This window comes from Oncorhynchus mykiss, chromosome 20 (assembly GCF_013265735.2).
Source record: "Oncorhynchus mykiss isolate Arlee chromosome 20, USDA_OmykA_1.1, whole genome shotgun sequence".
Taxonomy (NCBI): Eukaryota; Metazoa; Chordata; class Actinopteri; order Salmoniformes; family Salmonidae; genus Oncorhynchus; species Oncorhynchus mykiss.
In genome coordinates this window covers 12,426,590-12,441,646 of record NC_048584.1, presented here as the reverse complement: position 1 = coordinate 12,441,646, position 15,057 = coordinate 12,426,590, and the positions used below count along the sequence as shown (strand labels likewise).

The following is a 15,057-nucleotide window of genomic DNA, read 5'->3' as shown; positions in this document are numbered from 1 at the left end:
AGTCAATATTGACAACACATCCATTATCCAACAAGGCTTATGTGAAACTCTGTAGTGTAGTATTGGAGAGAGGGTTTTCTTTGCTTACCTGTGCATCAAGTCATTCCCAAGACAAATATACCTTCACATATGTTTAATTTCCAAGCAGAGCAATATGTCCGTCTTTGTCTAGCTTTGATAAGAGAAACTAGAGAACAGCAGTTTATTGTTCCTTTGGAAAGGGCCCTGTGCATAAATGAGAAGGTGGTGGGAGAATGCAAGTGGCGAGTGACACCTCATAAATGTCTTATGATCCATCTATAAGCTTTACGTACGTGAAGTAGCTGAAAGGAGCCATGCACAGTGAGCTGCACTACTCTGGACTCCCCTGTACAGCTGGCTACTATTACTCTGAATGCAATGGGGAAGGAAAGTAAAGAGTTTACAGCTCATTGGGTCCTTGTTAGAAGTTTAAAAAAAAAGGGATCTGACTACTGACCACCAGGCAGAGACTAGAATGACATAGATGACCCAAACCCAGGGAAGCTTTAATTGGATAGAAGAACAGTCTTTCAGATCTGGAAATAACAAGGTACACTATTGTCGCTCCAGCCTTTTCTAGTTATACTGTCCAGCCTCACTAGGTGCATCTCTGTGGCTTCGCACGCTGTGTGCAGGCGGACCATGTTGGTGGGGGCTGCAGAGGGACAGGGGGAAAACAAAAAGGCCTATTCATTCATACATTCCTGCAGTGTGGCAGTCAGGCCCACTGCTCGCTGGCTGCAACCCCTCACACACAGGCCTGGCTGTGCCTCTCCCAGGTCTGCCCAGAATGAGCTTCATTCATTTGGCCCATGGGCTCAGTGACTCCCGTAGTACATAGCGGCTTACTGATACCGTTAGACACAACTTCTCAATGAGCCCTTGTTAGGGACATGGATAAGCTTAATCAGAATTGGTCAAACTGGCACAACTTTGCGCACTGTTTAGCAGCCATAACCCAGATCCAGGTGTGTAGCCTAGATACCTGTCACTAAATATGCCACAACCTGTAATAGCACACATCTCAGCTATTTGAAACAGTTAAACACATCATACACTATCGTATCATATAGTAAACCATAGTACATTCTATACAATAACCTTCATTATGTTGATATTATACAGAGCAGTCTCAATTCGCCAGAGCGTGTACTCTGCAAGGTGCCGAAAGCGTTCCACAGTGATGCTGGCCCATGTTGACTCCAATGCTTCCCACAGTTGTGTCAAGTTGACTGAATGTCTTTTGGGTGGTGGACCATTCTTGATACACACGGGAAACTGTTGGATGTGAAAAACACAGCAGCGTTGCAGTTCTTGACACAAACTGGTGCTCCTGGCACCTACTACCATACCCCATTCAAAGGCACTTAACTCTTTTGTCTTGCCTTTTCACCCTCTGAATGGCACACGTACACAATCCACATCTCAATTGTCTCAAGGCTTAAAAATCCTTCTTAAACCTGTCTCCTCCCCTTCAATCCACTGTTTGAAGTGGATTTAAGAAGTGACAACAATATGGGATCATAGTTTTCATGTCATGGAAAGCACGTCTTCTTAATGTTTTGTATACCCAGTGTATAACACAGGTGGCATATTATTTAATGTGGATGTTTAATATTCTTGTCGTTATTCAAAATGAATTTCTTTGCCAAGAATCAGTTTGCATGGCAGTGATTTCCAGACAGGCAAGTGTTGAGTCAATCCACAGGTCTACTGAACCCCCAACGCTGATTTGTGGCAGAAACTGGGTCACTTTCTTGTGTAGGCTACTGTAACTAAAATCTCAGAAACGCAGGTAAGAATTCTTCTATTATAAAAAATGTCAAACAGCTGTGACAAGAAGCAACGCCAGAATCGACTCCAAAGTATCTCTTTCTGTGATTGACAAACGAAGCCTACATTTTGAGATACAGTGTAGCAGGAGAATGTTTTCTGTCTGTCTGCCCCAACCGCCACAGAGATCCAAATGAAATAATTAGGCTGCATCTTAAAAAGTAAGACAGAATGACACACCAATAGAACTCGCATAGAGGTGGGTCCAATAAGGAAGTAAATGGAAATACATGTATTGTAGGGTCATACCCAAGAAGACTTGAGGTTGTCGTCGCTGCCAAAGGTGCTTCAACAAAGTACTGAGTAAAGGTTCTGAATAGTTATGCAAATATGATATTTTTTTTATTTATTTTTTATACATTCACAAAAATGTGTACAAACCTGTTTTTGCTTTGTCATTATGGGGTATTGTGTGTAGATTTGAGGAGGAAAAAACGATTTAATACTTAGAATAAGGCTGTAACTTAACAAAATGTGGAGAAGGTCTAGGGGTCTGAATACTTCACGAAGGCACTGGCTCAAACTGAATAACACGTTGTTCGGAGGCAAATCTCAGGTATTTTCAGAGTGCTGGCAGAATGGGGATATGGAAGTATGCGTCTTTCAGGTCCACTCTACTGAACCAATCCCCTGGTAGGATGGTTTTGATTCTAAAAGATGATTCAGGCACCTTAGGTCTAGGATCGGACGGAGGCCTCCGCCGTTTTGCGGCACCAGAAAATAGATTGAGTTGAACGTGCAGTTTTGTTGCACTGGTTCCATCTCTTTGATTGCATGCCTTTCCAGGAGCAAGGAGACTTCTGAGCAGAGCTTTTGCTTTTGAGTAGGGTTGCGAGCCGTTGCTTTCAAGACATCCCTGAAGGGTTGGGGGTCGCTGACAAAATTGTAGTGCGTAGCCCTGTGTTAGAGTGCATAACACCCATTTGTTGGCCGTTGACCTTTTCCTAGCTGGAAAGGTGGTGCTCGAGGAAACAGTCTTGTGCTAGCGAGTTAGTCCCATCAGGACAGAGGCCCTCTGCGCGAGGTGGTGCATAGGGGACACGGTCTGCATATGGTGCACCTCTGCCTCTTTGGGGAGCCTGTTCTCCACCTCTTTGGTAAGGCCATTAGTGTCTGTTCCACCATTCCTGAGCAGGTACAGTGTGAGTCTTTACCCCTTTTTCTCCCCAATTTCGTGGTATCCAAATTTGTAAGTTACAGTTTTGTCTCATCTCTGCAACTCCCGTATGGACTCAGGAGAGAAGGTTGAGAGCCATGCGTCCTCCGAAACACAACACAACCAAGCCGCACTGCTTCTTGACACAATGCCCACTTAACCCGGAACCCAGCTGCACCAACTCCGTACACCTGGCGACCGTGTCAGCGTGCACTGAGCCCAGCCCGCCACAGGAGTCACTAGTGCGCGATGGGACAAGGACATCCCTGCCGGCCAAACCCTCCCCTAACCCGGACAACGCTTGGGCCAATTGTGCGTCGCCTCATGGGTCTCCTGGTCGCGGCCGGCTGCGACAGAGCCTGGACTCGACCCAGAATATCTAGTGGCACAGCTCAGTGCCTTAACTGCTCCACTCGGAAGGCCCTAGTACAGAGTGAGTCTGAGCCTGGTTTCTTGGCTTCCCAGTTGGGGCTCTGGGATGGGAGTAATAGTTTGCTGGCTGATGCATTCTAGGCTTTGGAATGAGAAGCTGAAGCTCCATCTGTGCTTCTCGGTCTTCCTTAGACACTTGGAGGAGGTGGGCCACTGTTGGGTCAAATGTCTGGCCAGGTGATATGGGTACACCTAGGAGTGGAACCTTCCCTTTGTTAGGGAGCTTGGACTGCGCTAACCATAGGTGGCGCCATGCAACACAGTGTTTCTAAAGATTTCCCAACCATCTGAGTATTGCCTTGAAGGCATTGGATGAGCACATCTGTAACTAAAGACAGTTATTTTATGGTCTCAGCATTGTAGTTTGCGGAGAGGCATTCCTGCAGCTCTTTCTGATAGTATCGCTGCTGAATTTCTAACCTAATCCTGGCGGCTGAATCAGTGCTGTCATTTTTCCTGCCTTGGAATCAGAGGAGGCTGGTGGGAGGAGCTATAGGAGGAAGTGCTCATTGTTATGGTATACTATACTACAACGCACAAAAGTCTTTGAACAACAGGATAGATGTCTTATTCTTTGAAGAACTTAATCAAACTTGGATGTGGACACCATGGCAGTAGGTGCATGTTCCCTGTTGAGGTTCCTGCATGCCATCGCAAAGATTTCAGAGAAGGGCCTCCCGAGTGGCGCAGCGGTCTAAGGCACTGCAGCGTCACTACAGACCAGGGCTGTGTCGCAGCCGGCCACAACCAGGAGACCCATGAGGCGGCGCACAATTGGCCCAGCGTCGTCCGGGTTAGGGGAGGGTTTGGACGTCCGGGATATCCTTGTCCCATCACGCTCTAGCGACTCCTGTGGTGGTCCTGGGCGCATGCACGCACACACGGTCGCCAGTTGTACAGTGTTTTCTCAGACACATTGGTGCAGCTGGCTTCCGGGTTAAGCGAGCAGTGTGTCAAGAAACAGTGCGGCTTGGTAGGGTTGTGTTTGAGGACGCATGGCTTGACGACCTTCACCTCTCCATAGTCCGTACGGGAGTTGCAGAGATAGGACAAGACTGTAACTACCAATTGGATATCACAAAAAAGGGGTAAAAATAAGTAAATACACTTTCAGAGAATGATATTTTCTAGTTGACCGCCACTGCCAGGAAGGGAATGGACGATGCTAGAGCTGTGGTACAGAGCATCATCATCAGAGTGCTCATAGTCTGTGCCATAAGAGTGGGAGGCTCGTGGACAGTACGTCAGTGTCATCTGATTCAACAACCACACTCCGTTCAGAGGTAGGGGTTGGGTTTGGTACCAGCGGGGGAAGCCTGGCCAAGATGTGCTCGAGGCCAGACTCATTGGTTGCCATACAACAGTGACAATCTCCTTGTATCTCAGTTGAGGATGAGCGATGGCATTTATTGGGCAGTGGCTTGGAGCGTTAGACTTGGAGCGTTTGGAATGATCATTGACCTGTGTGGCAGACTCATTTGATGAGAATCCAGAGGCACCACCCCTAAAGCTCACAAGTCAAGAATTCAATGCTCTTGGTTAGAATTTCTGACAGTGAGTCCAAGAGCTGCTACCCTGTGCAGCCATTTGAGCATGTTCATTTCCCAAGCCAAGAATGCAAAGTGTGTGCTCATCTGATGCTGGGAGTTGTTTTTCACGCTGTTGACATTTGTGAAACATCAGCCTGTGTACAGCACTGAATCAGTGTGCAACAAATAGATTCACATAAAAAAATATAAAAAAATTCTGGTGTATGCTTTGATTGCTCTCGGTACCGGCTTCAGATCCTTTGAGAGAAAGTTAGGTTTACCGTTGGCTCCGACCAGTCGTGCTTTGGGATCGAGACTCCCGCCTAAATATGTATCAAGGTCCGGGTTCGAAACTCCCACTTATATAAAGTCACCTGACTGGCACAGTCAAGCTTGGACTGTCTCTGTCAAGCAAGGACCGGTAGCCTACATCACTGCTGAGCTCCTTGATCACAGCAATACTTCAAGCGAGGGAGTGGTAATGCTGGATCAATGGGCTGGTGTGGCAGTCAAGCGGGGAAAGGCACGACACCGCGGGTCAACAAGCGCCAACAACAGGTACAACAAGCAAACTAGCTATGGTTGCTATGGATGGCTAACTTCTGGGGTAATAGGATAGACTCAAAGCTAACTAGCTAGCCAACGCACAAGGATGGAAAATGCTTGACAAAAAGCAAAAATAGTTAGCTAGTATGGGCAGGCACAATAACGAGACGTGGGGAGATTGTAGATTAGATAACAAATAAACTACTTCAGCACCTCCGAGTCGTTGAAAAATCCGTAATTCTGTAGAAAGGTAACCTAAAGACTATTAATAGCAGTCTCGTAATGTAAAACACAAACGTGCAAGTGAAGAAAAGGCTGTAGGTCACGTCACACTGCCTTTTGCATTGACGTATCACGTGGGTTCAGTAAGGGTGTGGCGTAACAGTAAACATATTTAATATTCATCTCAATCGCATCACGTGAAGGGGAAGGAGTTCCCATAGGTAATTTGCTGATCCGTTGCAAAATCGAAAGAAAACCATGTAATCAAGAGAACCCATGAATGGCATTTGATGCCATTTACAAATAACCACTGTCATGGAACATTTGAACCATATGACATCATTTACTGATTTTGAAATGGGTTGCTCAATTTGCATTTGATACAAAAGTAAATATGTCAAAATCTCAAAGCATTTACTTTAATCTGAAATATTTCACAAACAAATGACAATGTAGAAAATAATTAAATAAAGCTAAGGTAACCCCAAATTAAAAGCTTATTGTTCAAAATATATATTTTGTTCACAATGCAGTCCAATGATGTTTGAGTCCATATTTAAAAAAGGCAAACTTTGGAGTAAATGTTTCTGAAAATGAGTGCAAATATAAAATCAGCCCAAACAAAATGACTCATTACAGAGCAAAAAAATTTAACAAACAAACAATTTCAAAGAGTTTCTCAGCAAGTAAACCCAACCCACTGCATCTATCCAGTGGCAGACGTTATATTCTACTCATTGTTTCTTTCTGCGTTTGGAAAATGCATACTGTATGAAAACACAAAAAGGAACCTGAAATCTGCAATATAATATAAATCAATATGAAACCGTGAAATAACATAAATATAAAGCTCTCCCTCCTCTAAAAAGAGTGAATTCAATTAAGACCCTGGATGACCCTAGAAAAGAAAGCAAGCATCATGATAACTTGTGCTAAAGTGACACCTGGAAAAAAAAGGGGCCCAGTAAAAGCTATCTGTGAAACCTGTTACTTCTAAAAAGATGCCAGAAAAAAAGGAACTGGTTCAGACAAAACCTTTAAAACACCCTCTCTTGTATGACACAGAAGTTGGAGTCTTCAAACCCATGTATAGAAAGAGCCCTCCACCTTCACATGCCCCAAGCTCACAGCTCACAGTTTCTGTTGGGTCTGGACGGCTCGCACTCCTTCTCGAAATTGCAGCCGTGCAGCAACTCTCTGTAGGTCTCTCTGACCGTATTGTACAGAGGAGCCTGGTGGTTTATATCGGGGAATTTCAGAGGTGTCTCGTTGAGTAGGAACTGCAGCCGGAGGCCTTCACTGCAGTCATACAGCACAAAGACCAAGTTGGCTGCGTAAGGCACGATGCGGCTGGTGCGGAAGGTGCGGCCATGTTGCAGGTCAAAGTTGTCGGCGGTCAGGGGCGTCTCGTCTCTGAAAAAGCCCATGAGGGCCAACAGGGGCAGGAGGGTCTCGGCATGGCCCACCTGAATGGTCACAGCCTCAGATACATGCCCAAACCTGAACAGAAAAAAAAGGGGACTTAATCCACAATTCAAAAATCATGATGATAACCAGCCACACTTACTATGTTATTACAATGAAGTGAGGTGAAATGCATCAGAGGGAAAAACAAAGGAGAAATTATCAATTGCCATGTAGCAGTTTACTTCAATGACTTTCCCCATTGTAGAGAGCCCATTTTTAAAACAGGTGTAACAATTAATGGGAGAGGAAGTGATGGATATACCCTCAGGGACCCAATAATTTTTAGAACACATTCAAGAACCTCCAGAAGCTAACCAGCTAACTAGCTACAAGCTATTTAGTCATTGTTAGCCACTGCTAGCGGCTTTTACCTTCTGCACAGCCAGACAGTTTTTTTTTGCCTGGATAACTGTCTCTCCACAACAACGCCGGATTCCTGCCGTAATCCCTGGACCACTACTTCTGATCTTCACAGCTAGCTTGCACGCAGTACCGAAGCTATCCCTGAGGCCCACTTCCCGGCCTACTCAGCTGTTCACCCGAACCACACTCATACACGGCTAGAGCCCAATACTCCACCGGATCCTTGCTGTAAACTTGGCTACATAGCTGATGACTGCTGGACTGTCCATTAATCACGGTACCCCATTCTGTTTGTTTATGTTTTATCTGTTATCTGTTTGTTTTACTCACTGCTTTAGCACTCTGCTAACCCTGATGTCCTTGCCGTGTCTGAATCCTGGCTTAGGAAGGCCACCAAAAATTCTGAGATTTCCATACCCAACTATAACATTTTCCGTCAAGATAGAACTGCCAAAGGGGGAGGAGTTGCAGTCTACTGCAGAGATAGCCTGTAAAGTAATGTCATACTTTCCAGGTCCATACCCAAACAGTTCGAACTACTAATTTTGAAAATGACTCTCTCCAGAAATAAGTCTCTCACTGTTGCCGCCTGCTACCGACCCCCCTCAGCTCCCAGCTGTGCCCTGGACACCATTTGTGAATTGATCGCCCCCCATCTAGCTTCAGAGTTTGTTCTGTTAGGTGACCTAAACTGGGATATGCTTAACACCCCGGCAGTCCTACAATCTGAGCTAGATGCCCTCAATCTCACACAAATCATCAAGGAACCCATCAGGTACAACCCTAAATCTGTAAACAAGGGCACCCTCATAGACGTCATCCTGACCAACTGGCCCTCCAAATACACCTCTGCTGTCTTCAACCAGGATCTGAGCGATCACTGCCTCATTGCCTGTATCAGCTACGGATCCGCAGTCAAACGACCACCCCTCATCACTGTCAAACGCTCCCTAAAACACTTCTGCGAGCAGGCCTTTCTAATCGACCTGGCCCGGGTATCCTGGAAGGATATTGACCTCATCCCGTCAGTTGAGGATGCCTGGTCATTCTTTAAAAGTAACTTCCTCACCATTTTAGATAAGCACGCTCCGTTCAAAAAATGCAGAACTAAGAACAGATATAGCCCTTGGTTCATTCCAGACCTGACTGCCCTCGACCAGCACAAAAACATCCTGTGGCGGACTGCAATAGCATCGAATAGTCCCCGCGATATGCAATTGTTCAGGGAAGTCAGGAACCAATACACGCAGTCAGTCAGGAAAGCCAAGGCCAGCTTCTTCAGGCAGAAATTTGCATCCTGTAGCTCTAACTCCAAACAGTTCTGGGACATTGTAAAGTCCATGGAGAACAAGAGCACCTCCTCCCAGCTGCCCACTGCACTGAGGCTAGGTAACACTGTCACCACCGATAAATCCATGATTATCGAAAACTTCAACAAGCATTTCTCAACGGCTGCCCATGCCTTCCTCCTGGCTACTCCAACCTCGGTCAACAGCTCCCCCGCTCAAGGTACTAAACGATATCATAACCGCCATCAATAAAAGACAGTACTGTGCAGCCGTCTTCATCGACCTGGCCAAGGCTTTCGACTCTGTCAATCACCATATTCTTAGCGGCAGACTCAGTAGCCTCGGTTTTTCTAATGACTGCCTTGCCTGGTTCACCAACTACTTTGCAGACAGAGTTCAGTGTGTCAAATCGGAGGGCATGTTTTCCGGTCCTCTGGCAGTCTCTATGGGGGTGCCACAGGGTTCAATTCTCGGGCCGACTCTTTTCTCTGTATATATCAATGATGTTGCTCTTGCTGCGGGCGATTCCCTGATCCACCTCTATGCAGACGACACCATTCTGTAAACTTCCTCACTGATCATCCCTAAAGCCAACACCTCATTTGGCCGCCTTTCGTTCCAGTTCTCTGCTGCCTGTGACTGGAACGAATTGCAAAAATCGCTGAAGTTGGAGACTTTTATCTCCCTCACCAACTTCAAACATCTGCTATCTGAGCAGCTAACCGATCGCTGCAGCTGTACATAGTCTATTGGTAAATAGCCCACCCAATTTACCTACCTCATCCCCATACTGTTTATATTTATTTTAATTTTCTGCTCTTTTGCACACCAATATCTCTACATGACCATCTGATCACTCCAGTGTTAATCTGCAAAATTGTAATTATTTGCCTACCTCCTCATGCTTTTTGCACACAATGTATATAGACTCTTTTTTTTCTACTGTGTTATTGACTTGTTAATCGTTTACTCCATGTGTAACTCTGTGTTGTCTGTTCACACTGCTATGCTTTATCTTGGCCAGGTCGCAGTTGTAAATAAGAACTTGTTCTCAACTAGCCTACCTGGTTAAATAAAGGTGAAATAAAAAAATAAAAAAAGTTTTTCAATAACAAGGAGAGTGGCTTGATAACAATGATTGGCCTATTTAAGCACTTGTGTTTAAATTATACGATCATGGTAGTCAAAATGACTGTGGACTAACTTTAAAACCAACTCACCTGATCTCATGAGCAGCCTTATCAAGGCGATTGAACAGGTCATGAAAAAGAGCGCAACTGGACTTGCGGTTGATGTCATGACCATAGCCCCTCTTCCAGTACTGTTTCAGGTCATTTTTGTACTCCAGCACCTGAAAAGGTCCAGGTGATTGTGTTAATGAAAATGTGAAAGACTGGTTTGAACTGTATGACTGAACTGGGTTCTTCCTTGTTTATGAGGCAGAGGCAATAGCTCTCCCGCTGTGTACATACTTGGGCGTCCGTCTCATCAAACAGGTTGCACCAGGGGGAGTTCAAAGATTTGATGGCAAACTCGTATGAGCACAGGAAGAATGCAGCCTCCACCAGATCTGGTGAGAAAGAGGGGAGAATTATTGAATGAATGAATTCAATTGGCAAGTTTCAACTGTAAAATTATGAACTCCCTAAACTACACAAAGTGGCTACGATTTGGAACCAAGCAACAAGTCCAGTTGCACATCTATCACTCCAGTGTTCATTTGCTCAATTGTAATTTCTTCGCTACTATTGGCCTATTTACTGCCTTACCTCCTTATGCCATTTGCACACACTGTACAGACTTTTTCTATTGTGTTATTGACTGTATGTTTGTTTATTCCTTGTGTAACTCTGTTGTTGTTTGTGTCGCACTGCTTTGCTTTATCTTGGCCAGTTCGCAGTTGTAAATGAGAACTTGTTCTCAACTGGCCTACCTGGTGAAATAAAGGTGAAATAAAAAATAAAAACCTGGTGTGATGTGATTGTATGGAACTTGCAGTTGGGCAGCCATCTTCATCTGCACTATTTTCATCTCTGCTGAGGCCTTGAAGAGGTGGACCTCTTCGAGGGCAGTTTTGTTGTTCTCCACATCGTCAACAAATTTTTTGCACTGGTCAAAGAATCTCATCAACTCATCATTGATTTCGTGGCTGGGTCCAACTTCTGTAACAAGACAAAAAGAGAATACAATAAGTCCAAACATTGTGTATTATTGTTGCTGATCTCGGCCCCACCCGACAGTACTAATGGTGATCAGCAGTGCTTCATTTGTAAATCGATAGGTCCCGGAACACAGTGTGAGTGTGAGAGAGGGGGAGTTATGTGGGGGGCTCTGAGGTACCGGATTACATTGAGAGAAAAAGTTTCAAACACAATGTAGCAGCGCAGCAGACAGAGCAAACATATAGCAGGCTACTGTTACATGGTGGTGAAATGGACAGCACTCTCCAAGGTGCTGATTAATTCAACGCATTTTATGGCCACATACTTGAGTAAAGCTGCGGGGCTTCTACAAGTCCGAATTTCTTATAGCCTAATTTTGTAGACAATGTACAGCAACATTTTTGACGTCACTGTAGAACACCCGCCATATGCATGAGCACACATACTCAGCTGTGGGGCTTGCAAGACCCGAATTTCATATCATTTTCAAGACATCAATGTAGCAGTAGATCAAATATCATAATATCGGAAATATAACTTCAAATAAAATAAATCAATGTAGGCTACAGCAGGTTATACGTTTGCGTGTTCTTGAACTCCAAATTGCACCTGCTCCGAGCACTTTGTCAGTGGATGCACTGCAGGATTAGCAGTGCTGCTAGCTAAGGCATCGCCATCAGGAACAGTTTGCCCCTCACTCCTCTCCTCCGACACTGATAGTCCTCTGGCTGGTTCTGGGTTCGATTCACCATCTTTCTCTAGATTTCTGGACTTGAAAAATGTCCTCAAACTCGATTTGCCTTTACTTATCCATTTAAAAAATAATTTTTGCCTTTCCCACGTTTCAAATTCAGTAGGGAGATGACTAGCCTTGGCTATGTGCTGTAATTAGGTAGGGAACTCTTCACTAGCTGACCACCACTACCAAGATCTGTGTCAAGATCAGTTACTTACCCTACCGGCCCTCCCCATAACCTATGTACAAATAAGAGAGCAGAGCTGTGTTCGAATACCCATACTAACATACTAACATTGTTTGTAGTATATACTCATTAAGTATGTAGTATAAGTTAATTTTAGTATACTGTAAACTAACGGCATCCTTTCAGTTAAGTGTACTTACGCTCCGCCTGTCTACCGGAAGTTGATGCTGTTGCTATGCAACTTCTTGCCACCATGTTAGCATAACAAATTACTAGCTAGACCTCTTACGACTTCATTAACAATGTCCATTGAGAACGAACGAACAACGACAATACCACTTAGCTAAGCATGACGTGAATAATCAATTCAATAAACGTTGGGTAGTTAGTTAGATAGCATATAATTAATAAACTGTCAATAAACTGTCGATTTATTAGTAGCCAAGTAACATTAGGTAGCTAGCTAACATACCGGTACATACAAGCAACTGCTGTAATGATATGCGATTCGTAAGGCTAGCGTAGCAAAACAAATTGTCAGCCAACATCACGTGTAACGTAACTTATTTGAAAAGTAATTTAAAAAATGTATTACATTGCTCAACATTTATCATAACTATAGTTAACTAATTTAACTTTTGAACTTTTTGTACTTACATTTGTATCTGCTCTCGTCAGACTTCGGCTCCATATTTTCCACCATTTTCTTAAAATCTGAAAATGTTGTGAAGCCACGCTAATTTCTGAAGAATTGCATTATGGGCCCTAAAAGCACAGAAAGTGTCCACTGTTGTATACTTCGAATTTTGGCGACTGTAGTAAGACATCCAGGAGCTTTTGGCATACTAACTTTATAAAATGGCTGGGTATAATCCTGAATGCTGATTGGTTAAAACTGCATTCCAGACCGTGTCTATTCCACAAGTTACCACCTGCTATGACAAAAATGCCTATTTACTCTGTTCCATCTGCCTCATCAGCCCAGCCAGGCAATTTATAAACGTAACTATAAAAAACATCTAGACATTCTCACATTTCTTTTAGACTAACATTTACAGGGGCCTAACAACACCTTTGCCAATATATCCACCAAACACCAGCTTCTCGGGCATTATTACTTAAATGACCAATAAGCATACCACATACTAAATGTACATCACAAATGGTAGTTTTCGAACACAGCTCAGGTTTATGGCGCCGACAGACATGGCAGCTCTGCTTCTAGCTCATAAGCAACCTTTTAAGTATTTGTTTTTTTCTGTGGATTATTTATCACAAGCATGCGAAATTACGTCTGCTAAATATGTGTACGTGACCAATAAAATTAGATTTAGAATCAGTGTGGCAGGATAGGATGAATACGCTGAAGGCTCACCGCGCTTTTACATTAACGTTTTTCTGGGAGCGGGACAAACAAAAAGCACTGGTGATCCGTGTTTGTGACTGAGTTTACCCCCAGGCCTATTTATAATTCAGATAATAGGAAAAAGACTAAACTAGGTTTACTCTACAAACTCACCTGTTACGTTCCAAAGGTTGAGTAGGCCTTCTTGGAAAGCGACAATGCTGTCCACGCATCTGTGTTTGGAGCTAGTGATGAAACGGATACGATGGCTCCTGAGGTTTTCCTCTGACATCAAAGATGGAAAGAATGTTGCCAACCTGACAGCCAGATGCCTATGGTCATCTCGCCCCTTTTCCACAAGCTTGCCATCCATGTCTTCAGTGTACCACATTTCCCACTTGGTTTTTATGTCAGTCAGCCATTTATCGGTGTTCTTTGCGTCGTTTAGAACAAGGTCGTAAAGCCGTTGCATCCTTTTGATATTTTTGGTCGTTGGATATCGTGTTCCATGCCGAATTATGGCGGTCACATGAACAGCAGTGCAATCGGTACATCCCGGTTTTAAAAGGGATTTGTTTACCGAGAGGATGTCATTAATGAGATAGGGGTTTACTTCCTCATATCTGCCTTTCGTTCCGAAATAATTTGCAATCGCAGGTATGCTTGAATTAACGTTAGCATTTGCAACTGAGCAGTATGAAACCCGGGTCAAAGCTAGACTAAATGTCGTGAACAACAACGTTTGTTTAGATAACGCTGGTGTCATTTCGTCAAATGAGTTGAGGTAGAAGCAATTGATACTTACAAACGACTAAACTAAGTTAGCTAGTACATTGCTGTCTGCTTTGTTTGTTGTTGTTTCGCTGCGAACTTTGAACTTGGCAACAACAAAAAAATGGAGCTCCACAAGCCGGCCAACCGTATTAAATCCCTGCGTTTTCGTGTGGCAAGGGACCTACACTAAACTGCATGACTTAGTTATAATCTGTGTAGAAATTGGACATAAATCAAGATAATAACACAAACAGTGTTCAGGGCTGTGGGATATCAAAATCAATCAAATATCCCAAACGCAGCTAGACCCAATGGATTCAACATCATTTGGTTTCTATCATAAAAATACCACTTCTCCCCACCAGAGGGCGACTGCTATACAATAAAATATTTATCACAGTGCTTTTTATGTGCCTGAGCACGAGACACATATTTTATCTTATTTCCCGAGATTTGCGAAATGCCAGGATTGTAAAGTTCCGTAGCTATTCATCAGCAGAGCAGTAAGAAAATGAGAAATGGGCTTTGTATTAGTGAAATTGCTGAAAGAATTTCAGGTGCCGTGCACATTCCATCTTTCGGAGGCAAAGACTTCACTATCGGACGCCAACACACGCGATTTCTTGGTCTGTTTGACCGCTCAGTTGCAAGCTAAATTCCAAATCTGTGTTGCGTGCAGACGGCTTCGTTAATATATGGTGTAATGTTCAAGTACATTTACTGTTTATTTGAATACGCAGGAGCCTGTGGCTATCCATAGCTCATTAGAAATCTCCCAGGTGTACTTAATAGAGAGGACACCTTTCATCAACCACTCCTTACCTTCATTTTTTAGGCAAAAAAAAATCCCCGGTGGAGCTGTCCATCTCCAGAGATAAATTGCACAGGTGCAGTGAAATTCTAATGGAAGCTTGCACTTCTTTATTGTTCTCGTTTTTATAATGAATGAATCATGCAATGATATGCATATCACATGATATATATATATATGATTT

The 15,057-nt window shown here is 43.8% G+C and overlaps 1 protein-coding gene across 1 annotated transcript; it reads right to left on the bottom strand.

The window, feature by feature from the left end:
• Positions 1-6,062: 6,062 nt before the first annotated feature.
• LOC110498981 (multiple inositol polyphosphate phosphatase 1) lies at positions 6,063-14,765 on the bottom strand. Its single transcript, XM_021575746.2, has 5 exons — positions 13,463-14,765; positions 10,826-11,020; positions 10,331-10,428; positions 10,079-10,209; positions 6,063-7,239 (listed from the first exon to the last, which is right to left on the bottom strand). The coding sequence occupies exons 1-5, from the start codon at positions 14,052-14,054 to the stop codon at positions 6,864-6,866; spliced, it is 1,392 nt and encodes a 463-aa protein (XP_021431421.1). The 5' UTR covers positions 14,055-14,765; the 3' UTR covers positions 6,063-6,863.
• Positions 14,766-15,057: the final 292 nt, after the last annotated feature.

What these genes read in the sequence shown, in the direction of transcription:
- LOC110498981 (XM_021575746.2), bottom strand. Translation starts at nt 14,054, where the DNA reads ATGACACCAGCGTTATCTAAACAAACGTTGTTGTTCACGACATTTAGT. An exon ending in CAACCTTTGGAACGTAACAG is followed by an intron (nt 11,021 to 13,462) that starts GTGAGTTTGTAG and finishes GTCTTGTTACAG; the next exon opens with AAGTTGGACCCAGCCACGAA. An exon ending in ATACAATCACATCACACCAG is followed by an intron (nt 10,429 to 10,825) that starts GTTTTTATTTTT and finishes CTTTCTCACCAG; the next exon opens with ATCTGGTGGAGGCTGCATTC.